This window comes from Vulpes vulpes, chromosome 14, assembly GCF_048418805.1.
Source record: "Vulpes vulpes isolate BD-2025 chromosome 14, VulVul3, whole genome shotgun sequence".
In the NCBI taxonomy this organism is placed as follows: domain Eukaryota; kingdom Metazoa; phylum Chordata; class Mammalia; order Carnivora; family Canidae; genus Vulpes; species Vulpes vulpes.
Window position 1 is genome coordinate 88,979,068 of NC_132793.1, and position 25,590 is coordinate 89,004,657.

General features: G+C 47.6%; 1 protein-coding gene across 2 annotated transcripts in view; it reads left to right on the forward strand.

Moving 5' to 3' along the window:
* The window catches only part of ADAMTS17 (ADAM metallopeptidase with thrombospondin type 1 motif 17), a 326,554-nt gene that overhangs the window by 291,365 nt on the left and 9,599 nt on the right, over window positions 1–25,590 (forward strand). For both annotated transcript variants that reach the window (XM_072737129.1, XM_072737130.1), the window contains exons 20-21: window positions 12,055–12,259; window positions 16,716–16,868. In XM_072737129.1, the coding sequence (XP_072593230.1) occupies window positions 12,055–12,259; window positions 16,716–16,868 (358 nt within the window). The remainder of the gene's footprint in view (window positions 1–12,054; window positions 12,260–16,715; window positions 16,869–25,590) is intronic.

Genomic DNA, 25,590 nt, shown 5'->3' on the forward strand with positions numbered 1-25,590 from the left:
AAATGCTAAACTTCACGGTATGTATCTTTTGCCATGATAAAACAAAACTACAATGAGATACCACATTATACCCACTAGGATGACTATAATAATAATTTAAAAAAAAAAGACAGGCAATAGCACAAGTGTATAAGGATGTGGTGAACTTAGAATCTTCATGAACTATTGCAGGGATACAAAATGGTGCAGCTGTTTGGAAAAGTCTAGCATTCCTCAATTTGTTAAACATACAGTCTGCATATCATCCAGCAATTCCACTCCTTGGAATATACCCAAGAGAAATGAGAATATCTAGCCACACAAAAAATTATACACAGCTGTTTATTGCAGCATGACTCATAATAGCCAAAACATGGAAACAACCCAAATGCCCATCAGCTGATGAGCTGATAAATAAAATGTGGTATAGCCATGCAATTCAACAACGAAGGGGAATGAAGTACTGCTATATGCTACAACATACATGGCTTTTGGAAACATTATGCTAAGAAAAAGGAAAAAAAAAAAGAAACCAGTCACAAAGAACTACATGTTATAGGATTCCATGTATATGAAATGTCCAGAAGAGGCAAGTCTATAAAGATAGAAAGTAGATTAGTGATTGCCTAGCACTGAGATGGATGGAGGTAGGGGACATGGAAGATGACAGCTAAGGCATATGGGGTTTTTTTATTTTAATTCCAGCATAGTTAGCATTCAGGGTTATATCAGTTTCATGTGTACAACATACTGATTCAACACTTCCATACATTACTCAGTGCTCATCATAAGTGTACTCTGAATCCCCATCACCTATTTCACCCATCCCCACACACACCCCCTCTAAGAGAAACCATTTTTAAAACATTACCCCTTCAACTGTATTCTAGCTAAGTGTTGAAGTCCCTCCTTCTCTCCCTCCTTCCTTCCTCCCTCCTCCCCACTTCCTTCCATCCTTCCTCCCTCCTTCCCTCTTTCCTCTCTCCCTCTCTTCCTCTCTTTGTCATTCTTTCCCCAGAAAATGAGAATTAACCACAGTGATTCAAAGATCTTTTAAGGAAAATGTGGAAAGTTCTCAGACCGTGGCCAGTCACCCATCTTGATTCTCAGGACTGACCTAAGAGAGTTCAAGCCCAGAAAAAGCTCACATTCACAGACTAGCATATTCATTCCTCATTATGCCTTTCAGGTTTTCATTTCCTCCCTCAAAAAACAAATATGTGAATAATATTACTTTTCAGGGAAATGTATATGAGAACTCATAATTCTCAAGTTTTAGATGGAGAAACACTGAGTTGAAACAAAATGTGCAGCTGTAAAGCGTCCCTCTCGTTCCCCCGGGATAACATCACAGCTGAGCTCGTGAAGTCCCAGTCCTTGCTCCTCACCCCCCTCCTTCTTTCACAGACATCTGTTCAATAAAAGCAGCCACATATCTTCAGAGACTATAAATGGCACATGTTAAAGTTGTATTTTGATTGTTTTCTTAACGGAGTTGCTGGCCTCAATCTGCCTTGAGCAGTAAGAGCCACTCGGGCAGATGGGAGTCTGATGCTGCCTCCAGTCCTCCTTGGTGTTTTGGGGAAGGGGCCCGGGAGATCCAGGTCTTGGCCAGCCAGCCTCTGCCATGTGTCCTCACCCCTAGGCATGTAGCATAGCGTGGTGACCAAAGCTTTGGGCGCCCTGGGGAAGGCCTTGTCATCCATGGGAAAGCAGAGCAAGGTGTCTGCATTCCCTTGGCCACACTCTCACTGCCCAGTGGACAGCAGCCCTGTCCAGGGAGGATGGGAAGAGACCCACTCCTTGGGGGCATCCTCTGTGCCAGCCATCTCTCCAGGAGCTATACCTACCTTGCATTTAGTATCTGGGCCTGGACCATGTCACAGTGACCACCTGGGCCAATCCTCCAACAAGCCTGTGAGATGAGAACTGGCACTGACATTTTATAGAGGAGGAAACAGCCTTGAGCACTGACCTGCCCAGGACCACAAGGCTGGTGAGTCAGTGGAGTGAAGATCCAAGTCCAGGTCCTGAATGTGGGCTCCTGAGAATCTGAGAATATATGACTAAAATACGTGGGCACCCTTGACTTACAATGCATCTTGATGAAGGTGGTCAGGTGTACCCTAACCAGAAGCATAATTGTATAAGCAAAGAACAAAGCCCTGGATTGGGACACAGAAGACCTCCTCCTCTTAATTACTGGTGGGCCTTGGGCCAACCTGGCCACCTCTCCAGGTGGTTTTTCCATCTCTGACACAAGACCACTGGCCCTGAGCAGCCTTCCTCTGGTGGTTCTGTTGGTGCAAAGCAAGATGGGAGTGGGGAAGGACCGAATCACAAAGCAGAGGGGTGACCATGCCCATATAGAATACAGAGCTGACCCACCAGAGGGAAAATGTGAGCCTGTGCTTACACATTTTCTTCTGGTAGAGAGTAAATGAGAAGAGAGAGCTTTGATTTATCTGGCTTTCCAAATCACACTTCCTGAATCCTTCCTAGCTTAGTGGTAGACAAGATCACTCTTGTCAAAGGTCAGACCCTTTAGCAAAGTAGACTAGACAACTGGCCTGGATTCCACCACCACATCCCAAGGTGGAGATGGTGGTGAGCCCTGGCTGAGTCCCAACCTTCCCCTCACGCATTCTCTCTACTCACCTGGTCTCTGGCCTTCTGCCCCTGCTAGCCACCTGTGTCTTAGATATTGTGCAGGTCCCTGACAGGTCACCTGCTCTGCCATCTGGCTCAGGATGACTTTTCCTGAATTTCTGCCAGTGGGCAGGGGTTGCCCTTCTAGATAGACATATCCATAAGAGGAAGCTCCCTGTCTGTTCTGGATGCTTCCACCCCTCAGTTCTCAGCACTTCCCTTCTCACACAGCAGATGTCCCCTCTCACTCATGCTCCTTCCATGTGCAGCCACTTGACCAGAGCCTCAGTGAGAGTGAAGAGATGACTTCCTTACCTCTACCATGAGGACAGGCCTCATTTCCAAAGCTTGGGCATTATCCCAAGGTTGAGATCTATAGAGCCCACTCAGTAGGCTTCAAACCAGACTTGTTTAAGGGGCACCCACAAAGTTTCTCTTCTCTACCCTCATTCCATTGTGCATTTACACCACTGGCATCTCCTTCCTGGGGCCTCTCCCAAGTCAGTAACACCTCCTTGTGGCTAAATCCAGAGAATACTTCTCAGGCCTCCTCCAACCTAACCTTGCCTGGCATCTCTTGAACAGTCCTCCTGCCCTCTCTAGCCTTGCTGGTTGCCCCTTCTCTGGCTCCTTATTTCATAGATGCTTGCATTTCCACCCCTGCCATCTGTCCTCTGTCTTCTTTTCTCCTTGTAGAAGCTCCTGGGGGGAGTTTTCCTTACCTTGCTTTCTACCATGACCTTCTTGCTGATGACTTCCCACCCTGTGTCTCCACCCCAGACCATACCTCTGACCCTTCCTAGCACCACTCAGCTACCCAGTGGCCGCCTCAACCTGGCCCTCTCAAAGTGATGCCCACCTTTCTGCCCCCAGGCCACATCTTCTCCCTCACAGTGGAAGCATAACTGGCCTCCTCTGAGCCCATTGGAATCCTGAGCATAACTCTTACGTCCTTTGTCTCTGACCTCACATACCCAAAGCCCTGTCAGCTTCACTCTTAAATAGTCTTATATCTGTTTTCCATTTCTCCACCACTGCCTCAGTGAAAGCCATCATCTTGCACCAAGGTTCTTGACACCCAAGGCCACTTCTCTCCCACCCATCTTTAAGTACTGCGTGAGAACCAGCCATCCCAAACTGGGCAGCTGCACTCTCTCACTCCTTGGCATATCACGGGTAGGCTCTCCCTATGAGAGCACTGAGGCCTGCTTCTTTGGCTGGCCAACTTTACTTTGGACCCAACTCAAGCTCCATTTTCTCCACAGCATTTATCAGATAGTGAAGAAATTGCCTGTTTATATGTTTCTATTTCTCCTCAAGGACCACACATTGGCCTGAGCTTTGTGAATGCAGGGAGCATTCAACACTGAGCCAAGTGCCCAGCCCTTGGTTTAGAACTTGGCATAAAGGTGGCACTCATGTGTCTGGGGGACATATAAACTGAAGTCGATCAAAGCAGCTTTACTTTATACAGTAGCCATTCTCTCTGTAACCTGCCTTGCAGCTTCTTGGAGCTTCTAATCCATTTCCCATCATTCTTTTTATGCTGTGATGTTTTACATGTGGCCTATCTATGCTCGTATTTGTCTGTCAGCTGCTCAGATTATCACATACAGGCATCTTATTTCCTTCCTTTGGTTAATTTAGCTAATGCAGGGAACATCCCTGGCACAGAGATAGGCGCAGATTGGTGCTCAACCGGTGCCAGATCTTTCTTACTGATGCATTTTGGAGATGAATAAAGTTGACCAAATCCCATAGACACAGCACTTGTTAGTTTGAACACCTCTTGTGTTGAAATACATCTCACACTTTTTTTTTTTTCAGTTTGAGGTTGTTCAAAATGAATGACCTGGTGTCTGTATTTGGGATTCACTTTATATTCAACATAAAATGACTGTGAAAAGAATAGGATCTTGAATATGCCATTCTTTCTTTGTAACAACTAAGTCACATTTCAGCAGATTTCACGAGGTCTTTACCTAGTTAAAATCTCAAGATTTGAATACAAAGTGTATTTTGAATAGAAGCTGAAATTTCTTAGAACTGTGAATGTGATAGATTTGTGATAGGCAAAATAATGCCCCCCAAAACATGTCTGTATCCTAATTCCTGGAACTCATGAATATGCTGAGTTATATGTCAAAGGGAAATGAGGGAAATCAGAGGGTTGCAGTTGGAATTTTTTTTAATAATAAATTTATTTTTTATTGGTGTTCAATTTACCAACATACAGAATAACACCCAGTGCTCATCCCGTCAAGTGCCCCCCTCAGTGCCCATCACCCATTCACCCCCACCTCCCACCCTCCTCCCCTTCCACCACCCCTAGTTCGTTTCCCAGAGTTAGGAGTCTTTATGTTCTGTCTCCCTTTCTGATATTTCCCACCCATTTCTTCTCCCTTCCCTTCTATTCCCTTTCACTATTATTTATATTCCCCAAATGAATGAGAACATACAATGTTTGTCCTTGTCCGATTGACTTACTTCACTCAGCATAATACCTTCCAGTTCCATCCACGTTGAAGCAAATGGTGGGTATTTGTCTTTTCTAATGGCTGAGGAATATTCCATTGTATACATAGACCACATCTTCTTTATCCATTCATCTTTCAGTGGACACCGAGGCTCCTTCCACAGTTTGGCTATTGTGGACATTGCTGCTAGAAACATCGGGGTGCAGGTCTCCCGGCATTTCATTGCATCTGTATCTTTGGGGTAAATCCCCAGCAGTGCAATTGCTGGGTCGTAGGGCAGGTCTATTTTTAACTCTTTGAGGAACCTCCACACAGTTTTCCAGAGTGGCTGCACCAGTTCACATTCCCACCAACAGTGCAAAGAGGGTTCCCCTTTCTCCACATCCTCTCCAACATTTGTGGTTTCCTGCCTCGTTAATGTTCCCCATTCTGACTGGTGTGAGGTGGTATCTCATTGTGGTTTTGATTTGTATTTCCCTGATGGCAAGTGATGCGGAGCATTTTCTCATGTGCATGTTGGCCCTATGTCTTCCTCTGTGAGATTTCTGTTCATGTCTTTTGCCCATTTCATGATTGGATTGTTTGTTTCTTTGCTATTGAGTTTAAGTTCTTTATAGATTTTGGAAACTAGCCCTTTATCTGATATGTCATTTGCAAATATCTTCTCCCATTCTGTAGGTTGTCTTTTAGTTTTGTTGACTGTATCCTTTGCTGTGCAAAAGCTTCTTATCTTGATGAAGTCCCAATAGTTCATTTTTGCTTTTGTTTCTTTTGCCTTCGTGAATGTATCTTGCAGTTGGAATTAAAGTTGTGTTATGGATTGAATCATGTCCCCATCCACCCACCAAAAAAAAAACCACATTGACATCCTGACTCTCAGTATCTCAGAACATGACCTTGTTCATAGGGTTACTACAGTTATAATTAGTGAAAATGAGGTCATATTGGAGTAATGTAGGCCCCTCATCTAATCTGACTAGAGTCCTTTGAAAGACAGCTATGTAAGGATACAAAGATCCAGGGCAGACGCCATATGAAGGCAGAGGCAGAGATTGGAGTAACAGATGTACAAGCCAAAGAACACCAAGGATTGCCAGCTGTCATTAGATCCTAGGAGAGAGGCATAGAACAGAGCCCTCATAGCCCTCAGAAGGAACCAGCCCTACTGACACTTTGATTTTTTACTTCTAACCTTCAGAACTCTGAAAGAATACCTTTCTAGTGTTTTAAGCCACCTAGCTTGTGGTACTTTCTTCATCAGCCCTAGCAAACTAATACAGGTTGCTAATCAGCTAGCCTTAAAATAGAGAGATTATCCTGTGTCATCTGCATGGGTTTAGTGCAATTACAAAGGTTCTTAAAAGTGGACGAGGTGGGCAGACAAGAATGTTGTAATGATACAGTGTGAGAAGGACTTGACCTGACCCTGCTGGCTTTGAAGATAGGGAAAAAGACCACAAGCCAAGGAACTAGGGCAGCGCCTGGAAGCTGGAAAAGGCAAGTCTTTCTAGAGTCTCCAGAAAGAACCAGCTCTAGGAGCAGTGCATTTATTTTAGACCAGTGAGACCCATGTCAGATTTCCAACCTCCAGAAGCATCAAATACTAAATCTGTTGCCTTGTGCCATTACGTTTATGGTAATTTGCTACAGGAGCAACAAAAATAAGAATACAAGAGCTCAGATAGGATCTGATTGGGATAATCAGACTTGAAGCATGTGTGGAGGACCAGAGTCTGTTTCCTGCTGGACAGGAAAGGAATCCAGTCCTTCCTGACTCCAGAGCAACTGAGGGAGGGCAGCTTGAATGGTGGCTTCCTCAAGAAATAGTTATACTGCTTTTAAGATCTGCAAACTCAAACTTAGCTAATACATGTCACTATTAGGGTTTTTAGGGGACATGATTTTTTTTAAAAAAAAGCACTTAAGTTGTCATTGCCATATGATTTGTTTTATGGAATAGCAGTTCCTTTCTCAAATTCCTGGACTTGGAATTAATAGGATATTCCTCTGATGTTTACTTGCATGGTGTTGTCCCACTGCCCATCCCTGCAGCCCGGGCTTCCTGCAGCCCCACTCATTCTGGTGAAATGATTTCTTTTAGCCACCAAAACCAAAGTATCCAGAAAGTCATTTTTTTTTCTCCCTACACCTCACTGAGGTATTTGTCCATTTGTCAAGATTGGGAGGAAAAAAAAATAATCTAGCTGAAAAGTAGCTCTGATCACCTGCAGCAAGCACATCTGGATGCTCTGCACGGATGCCTCATGGCTACCAGGTGTGTGCACAGAGCTGTCTCATCATTGCCTACCTGGGGTGGGGAAACACTTCACTTCCTTGTCCCTTTCTCATGTATTTACTCTCTATTTCTAACCACCACTTTTTTAAATTAAATTGTAATAAAGTAAACATAAAATTTACCACCTTAACCATTGTTAAGTGTACAGTTCAGTGCCATTAGGCACATTTGGCACAGCTTTGCACCCATTACGACAGACTGTCTCCAGAACTCTACCTCTTGCTCAAGTGCAGCTCTGCACCCATTAAACACAAACTTCCCATTCCCTCCAACCTGGGAGCTACCATTCTGTTTTCCTTTCAATGAATCTAACTACTCCCATCACCTCTCCTGAGTTGAATCATTCATGATGTGTCCTTCCATGACTGGCTTATTTCACTCAGCATAATGTTCTCCAGGTTCATCCATGCTGCAGCCTGTGACAATATGTCCTTCCTCTGTAAGGCTGAATACTATCAGTACTATCCCACTGTACGTACATGCCATATTTTGTTTATCCATTTATCCACCAAGACCCACTTGTCTTACTTTTGGCTATAGGGAATAATGCTCCATGAACCAGAGCACCCAAATATTTTCCTATTACTCTTTGTATTTTCAGTTTTTATTTAACCAGTTAACATACAGTGTAGTATTAGTTTCAGGTGACAGGATAGTGATTCAACACTCCTGTCACTGTTCTTAAATCCATCACGTATTAGAATGACACAGGGCCCCCTGACTAAAACAATATACAACAGCTGAGTTTATTTCCAGCTACGTCTGCTTGTGCTTTAAGGATCTGCTCAGATATCATCTCCCCCAGACTCACCCCAATTTGGAGTGAGATGCCTCCTTACGCTCCTGCAGCTCTGTGCTCATCTCCACCCAGTGAGCCTCGTACACTAATGGTCTGGCTGGCTGGCTGGTTGTCTGTTCTTGAGGCGTTGTGCCATATTTGCATCTGTATGTCCTGAACCCTGTATAGAGCTGGGAAGTAGGAGTGGGAGAAGGAAGGGCAACGGGGCAGAGAGCTAGGAATGTGCCGTGAGCTGCCCCATGTGTGACTTGCAGGTGTGGAGTACATCTGTGCCCCCTTCTCACCCCATCCCATCATCCATGAGAACCACAGTGGTTTGAGGAGGCTGCCTTGGCCTCAGACAGGGCTTGTTTTGAATCCCACCAGGTTCCCAGTATGCCTGACAGTAACTAGCCCTCCAAGAAGGGGAGTGGGGGAACCCCTTTTACACAGCTCCAGGAGACAGATAAACCCCCCGCCCCCTTAGGGAGCAGGGCAGACCATAGTTCAGTTTCATGCATGTTTGCACATGCTTGGGGCTATGTCACCCATTCTTCTGCCAGACTCTGGGCAACAGCAAGGAGGAATGTTGCGGGGGAGGGGGGGGGGTCAAAGGATTATTCTGGAAAGGGACAAGGGGATGCATGGGCTGTGTTCCATTCTGTCATCCTTTCGCAAAGCACCTAAAATACACAGGAGATCCCAGAGGCAAAGGAAAGTAAAACAGGGAAGGTTGGCAAGAGCTCTATGGGAATCTGATCCCCATGGCTCTGACATTTCCAGTCAGTGATGGAACAGGAGGCATAGGAGATGTCTAAGGCAAGACTGCTGAACCTCTCCCAGCTCTTCCCCATCCCCGCCCCCTCCCAGCTGCTGGGATGTGACCTTTGTGTAGACACAAGTCACCTTGCATTTTCACTTAGAGCACATGCTCTGTGCTCCGGGATGGAGATACTGGCACCTTCCGGCCAACAGCATGCACACGCACAGCAGGTGACATTCCCATGAGTGTGACATAGGGGTCCTGCTCCAGGTTGGCCCCAGAAAGCACAGCAAATACAAAAGACAAGAGGGGGATACAAAACTCTTCTCACATTGGAGGTCCCCACGGTAGCACTGAGCAGGTCTAACCTAGAGCCTGACATTTGTATGCACAAGATCAACTGCAAAATGTCAGGACAGAGGAGATCTGGCTAAGAGTCAGTTCAGGAGGAAAAAAGAGAAGTCATAGGAGCTAACAGAGGTACAGTCTGCTTGCTTGAAAAATAGAATTAGTGTTTTTTAGAGCTGAGCGGCTTTAATAAATACAGAGCCTCCCTTTAAAGAGGGAGAAACTCATCACATTCTCTCCTGCTGCTTTCGTACCACATCTGGGCTATTTTGCCCACAATAAAGCAATCCATTTTGAGAACAGTAGTGACTGATTAGAAAATTAGAACCAAAGGTTCAGAATCTGCCACATGCAAATTATTTTGATCAAGATAAGAGAAAGCTTAGAAGGGGAAACAAAAGAGCTATCTTCATATATTTAAGAAGGCAATCGTGTTACTCCAAAGAGCAGAACGAGGAGAAATGGGTAAGATTTGGTTTAGTTTTTATGGTGTTGATCAGTTGTCAGGTGCTGACACGGGGGCAAGATTTGCTCACTGCTCTCTGGGACTTCATCATCTCCTACCGAGGAATTAAAGAACAATTGCTAAGAATTATACAGGCTTAAGTGTGTCAGGCACTGGTGGAAGCAACTTACAGGCAATATGTCCCTTGTCTTCACACCACAGGGTAGGCACAGTCACTGCCATCCTACAGCATAGCCAAGGGGTCTGGGAAGAGGGGCCTCCCTGGAGTTAGTCCCTGGGGGTGTGGAGGACAGTGATGAGCTCTACCAAGGGGGCTGGAAGAGGAGGTGGCCTGAGCTTGCTCTAAGGGATGAGGAGGAATAATATAGGGGTGGAGAGAGGGGGCCTGGGTAGCTCCATCTTCTTAACATTTAGCCCAACCACTACCACCACCCCTAGCTGGTAAAAGCTACCCTCCTCTCCTGCTGGACTGGTGCAGTAGTCTTCTCCCTGGTCTTCTTGCTACTGCCCTGTAGACTGGTATCTGCCCAGTGCCAGAGTGACCCTCTCCAAGTCTGGAGGCCACATCACTCCTTTCTCCAGACCCTTTCAGGAATGCATCTTATCCGAACAAGAATCACAGTGACCAGCCAGGGCCTGAAGGATCTTACCCTGTCCTCTCTCATGTTCCTCCCTCTGCCCCTCCTTCCTCGCCCTTCCCCCAGCCACACTGGACTCCTGGCTGCTCCTCAGCCCTTCCAGCATGTTCTTCCCCAGGGCCTTTGCACCCACTGTGCCCTCTGCCTGGAAGTCTTTTCCCAAGGAACCACATGACTTACTCTCTTGCTCCTTCCAGACTCTGCTCACACGTCAGCTTATCAGTGAGGCCGTCCCTGCCACCTTAAGTGCTCACCTCTCACCTCCTCCCTGGTCTGTCCTACACTGCTTTACTTTTCTCTGAAGCACTTAACCACCATGTGGCATCTTCTCTATTCATATATGATACACCCTGTATATGGTCAGTTGTATTATATTCCACTGTATATCATTCCTTGGTTTACTGTCTATAAGATTCAGATGGCAGGGCTTTGTTTTGTTCCCTGCCTTATCTTCGGAACCTAGAACAGTGCTTGGCACATGCAAAACCCTCAGTGAGTATGCTGTGCTGGGATGGATGAATGAGCAAGTAAGCTGGAATTGGAGATGAAGAAGGGGAATTGGCACCATCCAGTATCCCCTAAAGAACCCTGCCAGTGGGAAGACACTACCGACGCTTCTAAACAGTAGGATGGCATGATCAGATTTGGTTTCAGGTGATTAGGACTGCTCCAACTGAAGAGGAAGAATTGAACAGCTGTCAGAGCCGACCATCCATGGATTGAGCCTTTTTGTCAAGTGGTGAGCTCCTGGGAGCTAGGAGGACCCAAGGCTCGTGCAGGGACCAGAGTAGGAGAGAGTCCTTTTGTGTCTACAAAAGGGCATTCAAAGCCCCACTTGTGTCCTGAGAAATTATGATTTCCAACTTCTCAGCTTCTTTCTAACACCCTGAGGTCAGCAGAGACTCTGGTAGAACTGGGGTCATTGAAGTATAAGGGAGGTAGGCCAAGTTTTAGTTGAGCACTTTCAACAGATCAGTCTCATCACAGCCCACAGGTTGCCTCCTCAAGAGTGACAGTCCCCACCCAAAAAGGCCCTCCACTCTTTAGAAAGCTGGGAGTACCTGGTCCTGATGTGTCCATGCTGGCACTGGAGCATCTACAGTCAAGGGCTGTACCAGTCAGATTTTGTCACAGTGACAAACAACTCCAGTATCTCAATGGCTTACAACAGTGTCCTGTTATTACAGAACTCAGCTGTCGGAGCATCCCATGTTGGGACTTGCTATTCTCATGTCAGAGGGCAGGAAATGGAGAGAAGCAGAGCCAAACCACATAATCACACTCAAAGCTTCTGCTGGGATATGGCCAGCTTCATGTCCACTCACACCCCATTGAACAAAGCATGTTGTAGACAGTGGGTGGGATATGTGATCCCGCTAAAAGGAGAGTGACCACTTGGGAACAATAATTCAATCTGTCAGAGAGGTGTTGTACGCAGTAGGATTTCTGTTTTGAATAAGCCATTGAACCACTCAACTCATGTGGCCCCCTCTGCTCTAATAGTTAGAATTATTCCTAAAGTTGACTGCAAAGCTCTCTGAGTACATTTCCCTCCCTCACCCTACAGGCCCAAGATTCCATGATGTGTCTGGAAGGCCCTCTGGGGAAGCTGGCCTCCCCACCCAGTTATTCTCTTGCTGTCTTTCCTCCTCCTGAACAGGTGGGTGGCAGGCCCATGGAGCCCCTGCTCAGCAACCTGCGAGAAGGGCATCCAGCATCGAGAGGTGACATGTGTATACCAGCTGCAGAACGGTACCCACGTCACCACACGGCCCCTCTATTGCCCGGGTCCCCGGCCAGCACCAGTGCAGAGCTGCGAAGGCCAGGACTGCCTGTCCATCTGGGAGGCCTCTGAGTGGTCACAGGTGGGTGTCTGGGCTGCTGCCAACGCTGAACACAGCACTAGGGCCCCTGGGTCTTGTCCACAGGGATCCCAACATGGTGCCTTTCCCTCTATAGTCTTTGTGACTCAAACCCAAGTATCACAGTCCTCGCCAGCCCCCAGATAACCAAAAGATGTATCCTCACTCACATACTCTTAAATTCCATCTGAGATGACACAGTGTGGCTAAACAAACATGGACAATATGTCTTTGATCGTTTATGGCTTTGGTAATATATACTGCAGTTTGATCCCATTTCCTTTGAAAATTCTCATGTAAAGATGGTTGGTTAGATGGTTGGATGGATTGGTGGTTGAGTAGTTGGGTGGATGAGTTGGGGGTTGATAGGTAGTTAGATAGGTAGGTAGACAGACCAACCAACCAACTGACCTTTTAATTTTCTTTTGGTATATCGGAACTCTAGTGTGATCAGATTGGGAAGGTGGTTTCAAAGGCTTTCTCTGAACTCTGTGTCAGTCTCTGTAGATTATAAGAGACAAGCAGACACTGGGAGGGACAGTTTTTAGTATGTAATTGGAGTCACACATCTCATGCCATAAAACATTTTGGAAAGAGGTCAGTTAAGCCTTAAGTTTTAACTTTGAAGACTAATTCTGTAAATATTTTATCTTTGGTAATATCATCCTTCAAGGCTTTGTGTTGACCCTGCATTAATGATTTTGACTGGCCATAAAACAAAAAAATAACTGAATAAAGGGCAAGTTTCCCTCAGGTCCTCCATCAACTGTTACCCAGAGAACTTTCCAAACAAGTACCTAAAACCCATCTGATGTCTGAAGAGGAGTGGAGGAGACTTGGTGTCCAACAGAGTCTAGGCTGGGTTCATTACATGATTCATGAGCCAGAACCACATATTCTTCTCTTTAGACGACCTCTTCCAAAAGAACAACAAAAATGAAGTCTTTCTGGGGATCGTCAATTAAATCTTTTTCAAATTTAATGTATATGTGTATATAAGGTAGTATTCAGTGAATACTTAAAATGTACAAATTGTTGATCCATACCTGTGCATGAGCTGTATTCTTCACAGCAACAGAGCTCAGTTAAATGCAACTGCAAGTAGGTTACTATAAGATGTTCAAGATAAATTTCTTCTAGTCAGTTTTTCTCTTAATATAAGTGCCTGTTTGACTTTGTCTGTGTTACTTTTGTTAAATAAAGTTTGTATGTTGCATTTAAAAAAAAAAAAAAAAAGCATGAATGACCTTTCTTAACCTTTATAGAGGATGCTGAGCAGAGGCTCTCTGCGGCTTCTCCGGTGGGCGGAAAGTCCGGTTCTAGGAAAGTCAGAAAGGCTAAATCCAAGACACTCTTCAGTGTGGAAAATATTTTTAAAGTTCCCTTTTATTGCCAAACAGTTGGAATTATTTTGAATAAGAAAGTATTCAGCCCATTCTTAATGAACGAAAAGTCTGCCCTTGACTGCTCTGAAATGAGGTTTACCTTTCAGATGGACCTTGACATATACCCATTTAAAGACCTGAGTCTCTAACCTGCTGTTTATGTTAGGGAAAAGAGAGAGTTTAAAATTTTTGATTTTTTTAATATGTGCTTAGGTTTATAAGTTAAATATTCAAGGGACCTCTTGTGGAGGGAACAGGTTACTTGCTGGAGGTGTGGGGAGTGCCATAGCCAGGCATGCGGTCTGTCCCACCCCCACCATGAGCCTGAGGTCCTTGATCACCTGGCTTTTGATCCAAACAAGACTTACACTTTAATCAGATCAAAGCCATAAATTTTCCATTCAGACTCTTTCTCACAGGAAAAAAAAAATGTCCTTAACAGAATAACCAAGCCTGACATTATCAACTATCACTGTAGCATTAAAGAACACCAGATTGGAAAATGTAAGAGGATTGAAGCAAGAGTTAAAGAAATAGCACTTATTCACGTCTCTATCTCTGTGTGTAGCTGATCCTAATGCTGAAATAGTGTCGGCGCCAATCAGTCACTTTCCGGCTCAGTCCAGGCTCGAGGCACATGCCTCTTTCTGAACATTCAACTTAGAATCAGATCTTGCCCTCATTCACGAGATGCTCACCAGACTGGTATTTCTCTTGCTTCACCACATGCTGAAGCCCCTTTAAGATTTTGAGAGAGGGAAAGAGCACACAAGCAGGGGGTTGGCAGGCAGAGAGGGAGAAGCAGGCTCTGTGCTGAGCAGGGAGTCAGATATAGGACCCTGGGATCATGCCCTGAGCCAAAGGCAGACGCTTAACCAACTGAGCCACTCAGCCACCCCAATGCTAAAGCCCCTCTAATATTTCTTCTTCTGGAAACAAATGGGTTTTAATTTCTCATGGCAGAGAAATTTATTTTGTTGAGGGGGTTGCCTCTATATAGCCAGCAGTGTTGTCTACCCCCTAGCTTCTTCCCAGCTTTGTTAGAATGAGAAGCAGATACCAGGAAGGAAGCAAAAGATAAGTGACTGTCTCCTGTTCTCGGTCCCTCCAGAGGAAGCCTCATCTGAAGTGCTGCCCATTTCTCAAGACTTAAGGCTTCCAGCCAATGGGCTGCTGCTCAGAAGGGCTGAGCCAGGGTTTGGTCAAGAAATAGGCTAGACATTTGAAATTCAAGGGAAAGGGACAGAGAATGCAGAATCAAATGAGACAATGCAGGAACTCTGGCAGAAGTGAGAAGTAGGCTTCTAGTGAAGAAAGAGCCAGTAGTATGGGTACTAGTGCCAGGGAAGAGCCCACAAGTCAAGTGGTGAGGGCAGAGCTAATGAATGGTCAGGGAGCATCATGCAGAGAAGCAGAGAAATGACCCACTCAGTAACCCAGGCTCCCTGCAGCGGCCCTCCCAGCCACAACCCATCATGCCCAGGAGGGTAACACCTGCCTCGGACTGACCCCTTACGTCTGAGGTCCTGGTAAGTCAGGCCCCCCCTCACATCTGGGACCAAATAGGCATGCTCTCCAGCTCCCCCAGGGGACACCACAACCAGTTCTGAAGCATGTGTATTTCTTTAAAAACAAGCCTATGTCTCAAAAACAACAACAACGACAAAAAACCTAGGCTAGCTGAACTGAACTCACGGGAAAAATAAAGCTACATAACATTTTGGGATAAGTGTTAATAATAGGAATATAAAGAATAACATTTGTCTTTTATGTGCATTTTTCCAGAGGACACAGTAGAACTTTTTAAAAATCAAGTTTATGGTAGCTTAAGAATATCACTCCTCTGTGTGTGTGTGTGTGTGTGTGTGTGTATGTATATACATATACATATAATATGTATTATATAATATATATATAAATATATATATTTATTTGGTAAATCAAGCAAGTATGAAAACAGACGTTCCAATTGCTAGGCTCCATTTTCTGCTCCCAGGGCTCCTGAGCTGTCCCCGCCCTAGCTCTGGGCCCCAGCTGCTGGGAACCTGGGTCTCATTGTGTCTGTACCTCGTGGCAGAAAGCAGCCTTCAGCCCACCATCTCCGCAAGTTGCGTGTTTGCTTCCATGGTGGGGGACAGGGCTTCTGTACCCGGCAAATAGGACGGAGAGCTCCTTGGGTTTGCAGGCCATGTCACCTCCTTTTGCTGGCCAGATCATGCACGCTATCAGGTCCGGCCACCCAAGGTCATAGGTCTGGACCGCGAGAACTTCCTTCTGCTTCGTTTCAAGGTGGGTAAGGACTCTTGGAGCCCAGCATGGTTCCTCCCTGAGCCCAGGGGGAGAGCATACCAGGAGCAGATCTGCCCTGTTTACACCACCACCCCACCTCTCTTCCTTTCTTCCATGGCTCTTGCTCCCTGAGGGCATGGGAATCATGAACTCTGAGGGCTCACACATGATTTGTCATCCTTGGGCCCTATCTGGGTCCCCACAGCACTCTTTATCTCACAGTGTCTCCTGGGAAGTGAGTAAAATACATTGCTCTGTTACATTCTTGGCACCCACGCTTGAAACAGTCACTGTAGCTCTCTGCAAGAGCTTGCCAGCCCCCTAAATGGAAGTCACCTGTAGCTTGGCTTTGCCTCTCTCCCTGTCCTACCCCAAGCCTGTGCCTTCGCCCCAAGCTGCCCCAGGTAGAGTGCAGGTAGCTGGGAGGAGCCAGGGGCCTCGGACATCTTTTCTTTGATGTCCTTACCTGGCTTCACCGGGACCACCAGCATTTACCCCTTGAATTTATCCACTGCATGGGTCTCGTGGACCTGGTAGCGGGCCACTAAATTCCTTGTTTGGTCTCCTGGGTGCCTCAAGCTCTCCCCACTCCTGTGCTCTTCCCCCATCACCGGCCACATGGCTGGAGTCTCAGCTTGGGACCATGTGCTCAGACTCTAGATGCCCAGGAGCATCTTTATCCTTGCGTCCCCGGCACGGGGTCTGGCACATCGTCGCGACTTAACAGCTGTTGAGGAACATGAGCTGAATCAGACCGGATTAAACTTCCACACGGTGTCTTGCAGTGCTCTGCCACCTGCGGCAAAGGGACGCAAAAACGAACTGTGACGTGCACCAACTCGCAAGGAAAATGCGATGCGTCCACGAGGCCCAGAGCAGAGGAGGCGTGCGAGGACTATTCAGGCTGCTACGAGTGGAAAACTGGGGACTGGTCCAAGGTGAGTCCCGCAGGCCTAGCATCTCCATCCTGCCCGGCAGCGCAGGGAACCTTGGAAGCAGAAGCTCAGCCATCACCCTGCGCCTCAATTCAATGAGGCAGTCCCAGTGTTCCCAGGCAGGTTTGCTTTCTCTCTGAGCTCGGCACCAGCCCGGGACCCTGTGCCACACGCAGTGGGAAGGAAACCCAGTGCTCCCTAGAGCATGAAGTGGGGTGCTCTGGATGCCAGTTGGCTGTCCTGTGCTGTGTGCTGGCTGTGCCCCAGCGTCCTGCAGGGGGCCTTGGCCACGGGCCATTGCAAAAGCCTCGTAAACATGAGGGGAAGCCTTGGCTGAGGCAGACACTGAGGGGGCTCATGGGCAAACAGCACTTCCCTTCACTTTCAGGACCCCTGGGTGAGGGCCTAGACAATGCAAGGGTAGACAGGTAGGGGACCTAGGGGTGGCAGAAAGCTAGAGCCATCTTCCGGAGCCTGACCTACAGCCTAGGGGTTGCAGAGAGGGTTAAATATTACTGGAATGTAAATCAGATGTGAAAACTTCTTTGCTGTCCAGCTCTTCTTTTGTTCATTGACCTGGTACCTGTGAACCTATTACCTTGGATGTGTATTTCCCCAAGGGTGGGGTGGGAGGGCGAGGTAAGTACCCTTATCACACGTGAGCACCAGCTGTAGGCCTTTTAGAAAACCCTTCCCCAAGAACTGTAGAATTTCTAGTGACATTTGCTAATGTCTAGTCTTCTAAAGAAAATTTCCAACAGCAGCCTAGAGTGTGTCCATGTTCCTTTTCTGGTCTTTGCAACTGAAAACTCCCCACTTGCTTTTCCCTTGATGTCTCTTCACTCCAAGGTTTGCACACTTGTGGCCTGAGAGCCCCTGGTTTTTGTGTAGCCCACACGATATCTTAAGCATTTTGGAATTAGTTACTAATATTTAAAAACAGGGCAGTTTCGTGTGAAAATCAGGATTTAGGCCCCCGTCTGGAAGTCTGGCACCATGGCAAGCAGGCCTAACGCCTCTCCCTGGGGCCCTGGTCATCCACCCCCACTACACTCCTCCAAACACTATGTGTTTTGATTTACCCGCCTGGCCCAGGCAGTAATTTGATCTGTATCTGTACTTTATGGAAGGAGAGATAGTTGGTTTGGCCATTGGAAAGCAAAACTTATCCAGATCTGGTCTTTGCAGAGATGCCACCTCCCTGCAAGTCAGAATACAAGCTCCTCCAAATTCCTGGAGTGCATCAAAGCCAAATTTCTCAGGTTCCAGTTTGCTGGCTGTGCTAAAATATAGCTTCTGGATAACTGTGAATTTGGGGAAGACCAAAACCACCTCCTTTTAATTTACTCCCTGATCAGAAGATCTGACGTTTGGGAGTGTTCTGTGTCAGATTTGTCAAAAGACGTGGAAGGGGAGCTACACAGCATAGTAATAGGCAGAATAGAATTTTCTGGACTCCAAATATCCAGGTGTGGATTGGAATACAGCTGTCATTATACTTGGGGAATTAGTAGGGTCCTGTGGTCACATCTCCAATGCAGCCTGTGCTAGTGAAGGATGACCTCCCTGGTCCCAGATATCCCAGGGCAGGAAGCAGAGGTGAGGAATGGTCAGAGAGGGCCTGGGCTGCATGTGCCCATCAGGTGTGAGGGCATCTGGCATTGTTTCCTCTTTGAGGTATATCCCCTGCATCTGTGCCCTATAGCCAGGTCCTTAGCCCTGCTTTCTAGAAAAGGCAGTAGATGCTCAGAGAGATTAAGTGACTTGCCCACACACCTGTGGAGGAGTCCAAGCTTTCAAACCCCAGGTCAGAGCTCAGTCCATATGAAGAAGGACTTTGGAGGCCCCATGATGTACCTTTGAGCCACAGCATGCTCTACAGAGGGTCTTTGGCTCTCCAGAACCTGGGTTTCTCCAGGCTAACCATTCTGGTTTTAAAGACCAGATGGATACTTTTGTTTTCTTAAGTACCATGAACTTTGTGGTTCAGGGAGCTGCAGAACACCAGGAAATGAATGTGAACAGTACCTGAGAAGCTCAGCACTGTGCTCCCCCAGATCTGATAGCTCCTGGTCACCCTCCTCCATTGTTCAGGGGCCCCTCCTTGTCGAGGCTGCTGGTATGCCATCCAGCAAACTCCCACACGCAAAGCGCACCAGGTGAGGTAGAGCCTTCAGCCAGCCTGCCTCTTTACTAACCAGGCCATGGTGAATAATGCCTCCCAGCTTTCTGGAAAGTAAGGCACTGGGAGGCCACAGTGCCGGCTTTTTACCACAGCCAGCTTCATCACTTATCCCTGGCAGTAAAAACAAGATCAATGGCATGTAATGAACTCAGGTGCCATCCAGGGCTGATATCTGATGGCATCTGATTGGTGTACACAGAGCTTTTGGGGAGAGTACTCAGCATGGCTGGGGGACTCAGCAGGTCGGGGCAGGGCCGGGGCCCAGGGCGGACTCGTTCTACTGAGCTGAAAACTTGTCCACAGACACTGACCTGGAAGTCTGTGTATGCATGAACTTACTGGGAGCCAGTGTGGTAGGGCAGGGGTCTCCCAGAACTCAACTGTGGGACCCCCCCCACCCTGTTTGCCTTGCCACTACTCCCTCCTGTCACTGTCATCACTGGGGTGGCTGGCCTGCCCAGCTACAGAAATCTGTACAGTAGTTATAGAAATCTGCCCTTTGCTTTCCCCTATTTCTTCTCTGGAGAGTGGAAAGGATACAGTTCCCCATGGGGATCCTCGTCCTCACTGGCTGGGTGACCAGCCAACATAAGTGGATTCCACTGGATGGCTCTTACCCTGGCATTTTCACTTGCTCAGACTAGATTTGCTTTTCCATTGACATCTTATCTTCAGTCTATGGCCTGTGGACAGTACCCCTTATCACTCACTTGGGGTTGGTATACTTTTAAACCCTCTTCTGTAACCAGCTTCCCACATGCCTGACTTGGAAGGCTTCAAACAAGTTGCCCAGAAGGAAAGTCAGCCGAAGTCCAAGGGCTATCAGAGCACCAGTGTACCTGGAAGCTTTGACATTTTGCCTCTAAGCAATCTGTTAGCCTGAAGGTCCTGCTGAGAAAGCTAAGCCTTTCTTCAGGGAGGTGATGGAAGGGGCCTTCCACATGCCACAGGTGCTGTCCTGCACTCACTGAAGCAAGAATGACCAGTCAGTCATCCCTCAGGAGAAGGCTGGCACCCATGTCCTCCTGTAGCTTGGTGAGGGTGCCTGAGAGCAACACCCAGAACTGTGGGGAGGCAGGGCTCCCTCCCCCAGCGTCAGCAAATGGCTAGAACCCAACTAGGGTCCTGTATAAGGGACAGACCTCACATTCCCATTCCTGCTGAGGGCATTATTACTCTCTACCATGTTTGAAAAATGACCTGCCCTCCTGGGATATCAGCTATTTCCAGATGTGTGCAAATCGTTGTTTCCACCGGCTAAATGCCGGGTATTCAACCCGGGGGCAGGGAGATGTCACTTAAAATGGGAAAGAAGGAAATCACATTTCTTTCTAGAATAGCATGACTTTTGATCAAAAGTTGAGATGTTTCAGTTTCAAGACCAGAGGCATTAATCACCACTGAGATGATGGGATGTTTCTAATTAGAAACAAATTATTCTGGGGGGATTGTAATGGATGGTGTTTTTAAAGAAAACCGTTGGCTCTCTGGGTTAAGAGTATGACATTCCTTTTCCCCAAAGAGATCAAAGTGACCACTGATTTCCTGGTGCCAGCGGAGGTCCTGTGGAAGGGGGCTGGTCTGACTCCAAAGCCTCAGTCAGCCTCCAGGTATGCCCCTCCCACCCGAGCCTCAGACTATGATGGGGCAATCAGGGCTGCTCCCAGAGGCCTTGGGAGGTCAGAGGAAGAAATAAGCCTGTAAGAGCCTTTGGGCTACAGAGCCCCAGGAAGTCAGGGAGAGGCTCTCACTTATACGTTGCTGTACTGTGCTCTCCCCAAACAGCTGGGAGACGGGAATTTCAGCTCCATGACCTTAGGAATGAACAGACCTTGTAGTCGTGAGACAGGTTTGCTGCAGAAAGTGTTGCAGCCCACACCACTTCCAAAGCCTATACCTCCTTTCTTTCGTGGGGCCTGACCCATACCTGACTCTGCAAGGCTGGCCTGCCTGCCATGCTGGGGGCCTGCCACCAAACCTGTGTGATTCAGCCAGCATTTCCTGAGCTCCTGTTCTCAGGAGAGAATGTGCCGGACCTGTTGTGGACAGTGGAGGTGTGAGTGGACAGTGACCCAGCCTAGGTCCCAACAAGGAGTCAATGCCATTAGGCCATGCTGAGTCCCCCTGGGCCACTGTGATCACAGTGTTATGGGACCCAGGGATCCTCCACCTGGGGAAGCTGTGGATGGGGTTGCTCGTGCAGGGTGATGCTGTTTCTTTCAGGCTCGGCGACAGTGGCCTCTGACATATACTAGTGCTGAAAGAATTGACAAAGGACATTCACTCATATTATCTCATTTGGCCCCATCCCCATTTTACAAATGAGGAAACTGGCTCAGAGAGGTGATGTAGCTTTTTTTTTTTTTCCCCAAATTCTGGTCCCTGCCTTCTAAATCAGTCTACCTTTCTTTCAGGTGCATAATATTGTCAGAGGCTTAGATTCCTAACTTGAAATATGAAGGAGCTAACTCTAAGATGCCTGAAGCTGTCACCATCACAGGAATATGCTTGTCATAAAGTATCTACCTACCCTCTCTCCACCACCACCCCCATCAAAACCTGTTCCCCTAGGGTCTTTATATCAGTCATTTACACCTTAGTATAAATCTGTTGTCTCTGAGGTCCAGCCTGTTGTCTACCCTCATTCCTCACTTGTGAAATAAAAAGTTGAGTCCTTATTAATGGAAATTTGAACATCTATAAGGAAGTGTGTGAGGCATCAGGGATAACAGGGCCCTTTTCTGAGCTGAAACCATACCACAGAGGCAGCCACCACTCTGCAGGGAGGTAGAGAGCCAGTCCTCCATTCAGTATTACTCTTAGGAAAGGAGGCTCATCAGATTTCAGTGCTTTTCAGAGCAGGGGCAGAAGGGAGAGAGGGCAGGAACATCCCCATCCCAGGGTATGGAGCACTTTGCATGGCTTGAGCAGAGCCTGCCACCGAGTCATGGAGTTCCAGAGAAAAGTCTAGAACCCATACCTGCTCAGTTGAGAGAAATGAGTTTGCTGTAGAGCAGCAGAGCCCCCAGAAATTGCCAGGACAGGTGCCTGCATGGAAGTGAGCTCGAGTCAAACAGCTGATACTTTTGCCCATTCCGTTCCCTTGCCACCCCTCCATTCACCCAGTGTCCTTTGTCAGACCAGCTACCTTTGTGTGGAGTGAGGGATCAGAGGGAGGGGGTGGCTCTCTTGCATGGCAGCCTGGGTTTTAACCACTACCTGAACCTTGCCATTGAATCAGAGAAGCTATTGCCCCTAAGGAACATGCTACACCAGCGACCCCAGGGCAGGGCACATGCATGGTCACGATGACTCAGGTCCACATCCCACTCTGCTGTGGCCTCATCCAACCTTGACAGCATCCTCTGTCAGCTGAGTCTAGTGGTTCCCTCTGTGGGGCATCTGTAAAAAGCACTTAGCCCCATGCCTGGCACAATTTTTTGTAATTGGCTACAACCACAGATCTCTTGTCTCTCATCAGAATCCCATTTCTTCCATGGGCCTATCAAATATTCATGTCTTAGAACAGCTCTTTGAATATGGTTCAGATCCCATCAAACAGTGCCTGCCCTCACCTGGTGCATATACGTGGTGACAACATGGCTAAGAGGCCAGAGACGGGCTGTAGCATTTGCTGGGCACTAGGCCAGCCTTCTCTAGCCGGAGTGACGGGTCTTTCACACAGTCACTGATAGGCTGAGAGAGCTAAGCTATCAGAGTGGTAACAGCTCCAGCCCAAGGACGGACAATGAGAGTAGCCCTGCAGGGTCCTCTGTACTCTGGGCTCGCAGAGCACAATCAAGAGCTCTTAGGATCACCAGCCCTTGCGGGCCTTTGGGAGGGTCACATTGGTCTTCTGGCTGCCTGGCTGTAGTGCCCCAGCCAGAATCTGTAGGTCGCCAGTTTGCAAATTCAGAGACATGGGGGAAACCTGAAGCTAAGACTGAGGATACAAAGGAAAAAGTTTGAGAAGGAGTATGAGTTGAAGGTGTGTGTATGTGTGTGTGTGTGTGTGTGTGTGTGTGTGTCTGAGAAAGAATTTCCCGTTTCAAGGCTGGAGCAAAGACAGTGGGGATTTTTCATTACTGTTTAAAACCTGCTATTTCAGGTTTCAACAGCTTCCGACGTTAGCATGGCTCATGCCAAGTCTCGGGGGAAATCTGTCAAAAATGCTTTTGAAGAGCTTTTGACAATTTCCCCAGCCAAGTGCCTTTCAGACACAAACAGAAAATGGAGTTAGCATGAGGGTATGCTGTTCCCCCACCCCTGCCTCATGCTCTACTAGCCAGAACTTCCCTGGGTTGGGGGCCCCACTCGCCCCTCAAAGCTGGAGAATGGGGCAGCGGTGGGGAGTTTACACAAGGGGCAGTGAGGGCTCCCCCTCTCCAGGTCTTCTGCTCACCCCAGAGCCCGGGGAGGAAGCCCAGCGCCCCCCCCCTCCCCCCCCCCCCCCCCCCCCCCCCGCCTCTGTTGGAACCTGCGCTGGTGCAAGTCTCAAACATTCCTGCAGTATTTCCCTCTTCCTGAGGTTTTTACGACCTCCTTTAGCTAATTCTCAAAACACCCCTTTGGGATCTGGTGTTATTTATAGTTGTGATTTTACAGCTGGGAGAAGGGAAGAGAAGGAAGTCCTGGCTGCAGTGTAGCATGTCATCAGGCCTGGGCCTCTTTGGGATGACAGAGACCCAGTTCCTCCCTGCTGGGGAGTGGTGTGGCCCTGGAGGAGGTCAGGTAGGGGGTCTGGAGCTGTCACTGGGAAAGAGGCATCTAGACACTCTGAGCCTCCCATTCCTTCTCTCTGAAGGGCAGTACTGTGCCCCTGCAGATGCCATTCATGCACCTACTGTGTGCTGAGCGCTGCTCTGGCCACAGCTGGTGTTAGCACAATTAATGAGGACTAATGAGAATGGCATAAGCCCAGTGCCCAGCACGCAGTGGGCATGCAGAAGGTGGGCCCTGCTGCGGTTCCTCCTGCTGTCATCACCATCACTATCATCATCATCATCATCATCATCCCCCACAAAGAAGCCAGGCTGGGAAGCCTTGCATCATATCTCACTGTCCACCTGGGTCCAAAAAACCAGATCCTCCACAATTTTTTAGGGAGCTCTTTTTCACAGCCACACCAGAACCAACACCACAGCTCATGAGTAAACCCAAATCCAAGTCAAAGACTTATCTCCTTGTTGCCATGAGCCTTTTGCTCCCCATGTACCAGAATGTTTAATTCCATTACTGCTTTTCCGGTAAAATTCCCACCCCAAGTGTCTTTGATTTCCCTCCCAGCTGGGGGAGTGCCCTGGGATGCACAGATCACCAAGCCTGGCCTGGGATATGCAGCTGCAGCCAGTTGCTGGCAGGGGTGGGGGTACCTGCCCTCATTTCAGGTTGTCTGGCAGGGAGCTTTTCCCCTGGATTTATTACTGCTTCATTTCTGTCTTTGTTTCCCGAGTCTCAGGGAGCCACATTAAACATTAATATAATGAGTGACCTGAAAAAAATAACCCACAGTGAAAGAGTGCTTCAAACAAGACCAGGTATGTTTTTTATAGATCTGTGTGTTTGGATTTTTAAAAGCTAGAGAATGGCTTCACAGCAATGCTTGGAGCTAATCCGATGCTATCAGGAGACACTGTGGTCTCTCACTATTTAATTAAAGCTGAGACTGAGGGGAGGCAGGCAGAGATGGATTTCGTCTGTGCCTGTGTTACCCTGAATGCAGCAAGCTCTAGTTACGAGGGGATGCTGTTCAAAAGCAACCCCTTGGACCTGTCTGGAATCACATCCATCTTCAGGGTTAAATCAGCTTCTAATTATGCTCCCAGAGGTCATCTGGCTGAACCTCCAGATCAGAGCTGGGAGCCAGGCTAAGGCAGACATCCACACCTGCCTGCGGAGGCATGGTGCTGGGGCATGGCCACCCCATGGAGAACTAAGCAAGCAGGCCAAGTGGCTCAGTGCATTTTCCTGGGCTCGAGAGACTCCCCAGTCAGCAATCTCTGCTCTTGTCCTGGCACTAACTGTTAATAATAATAGTTGCACTTGCTGAGGGCTCACTCGCTACGGGTTGCCTATTCCAAGCTATTCTAATCATTGAAATCATTCTGCAAGGAAAGTTTTATTATCCTCAAGCCAAACATGAAAAAACTGGGCTCAGATAGGTTAAGTAACTTACCTGAGGTAACACAGCTAGTATGGAGTATGCTAACAGGTCTTTCCTGCCCCCACTGCTCTGCCCCCAATAAAACTCTAGTTGAGGAGAGTGTGGTTACCCACAGATGTTAGGCCAAGGACAAATGTGGCACCATCAGGACTGAAGTGAAAGTTTCTGTACATGCCACTTGGTTACCTGTTTGTCTTCTAACACCTGATGTGTTGAAGCTGTCTCTATGGGGCTGACTCAGACACAATTCAGGTGGATAAGCAAACACCCCAAGGCTCTCAAAAGTTCTTCTAAATGACTACAAGCCTTTCACAGCTCACAGCTGTGTGAACAGCAAAGTCCCTAGGATGCCAGGAAAAATTTAGCAAAGCCATTCT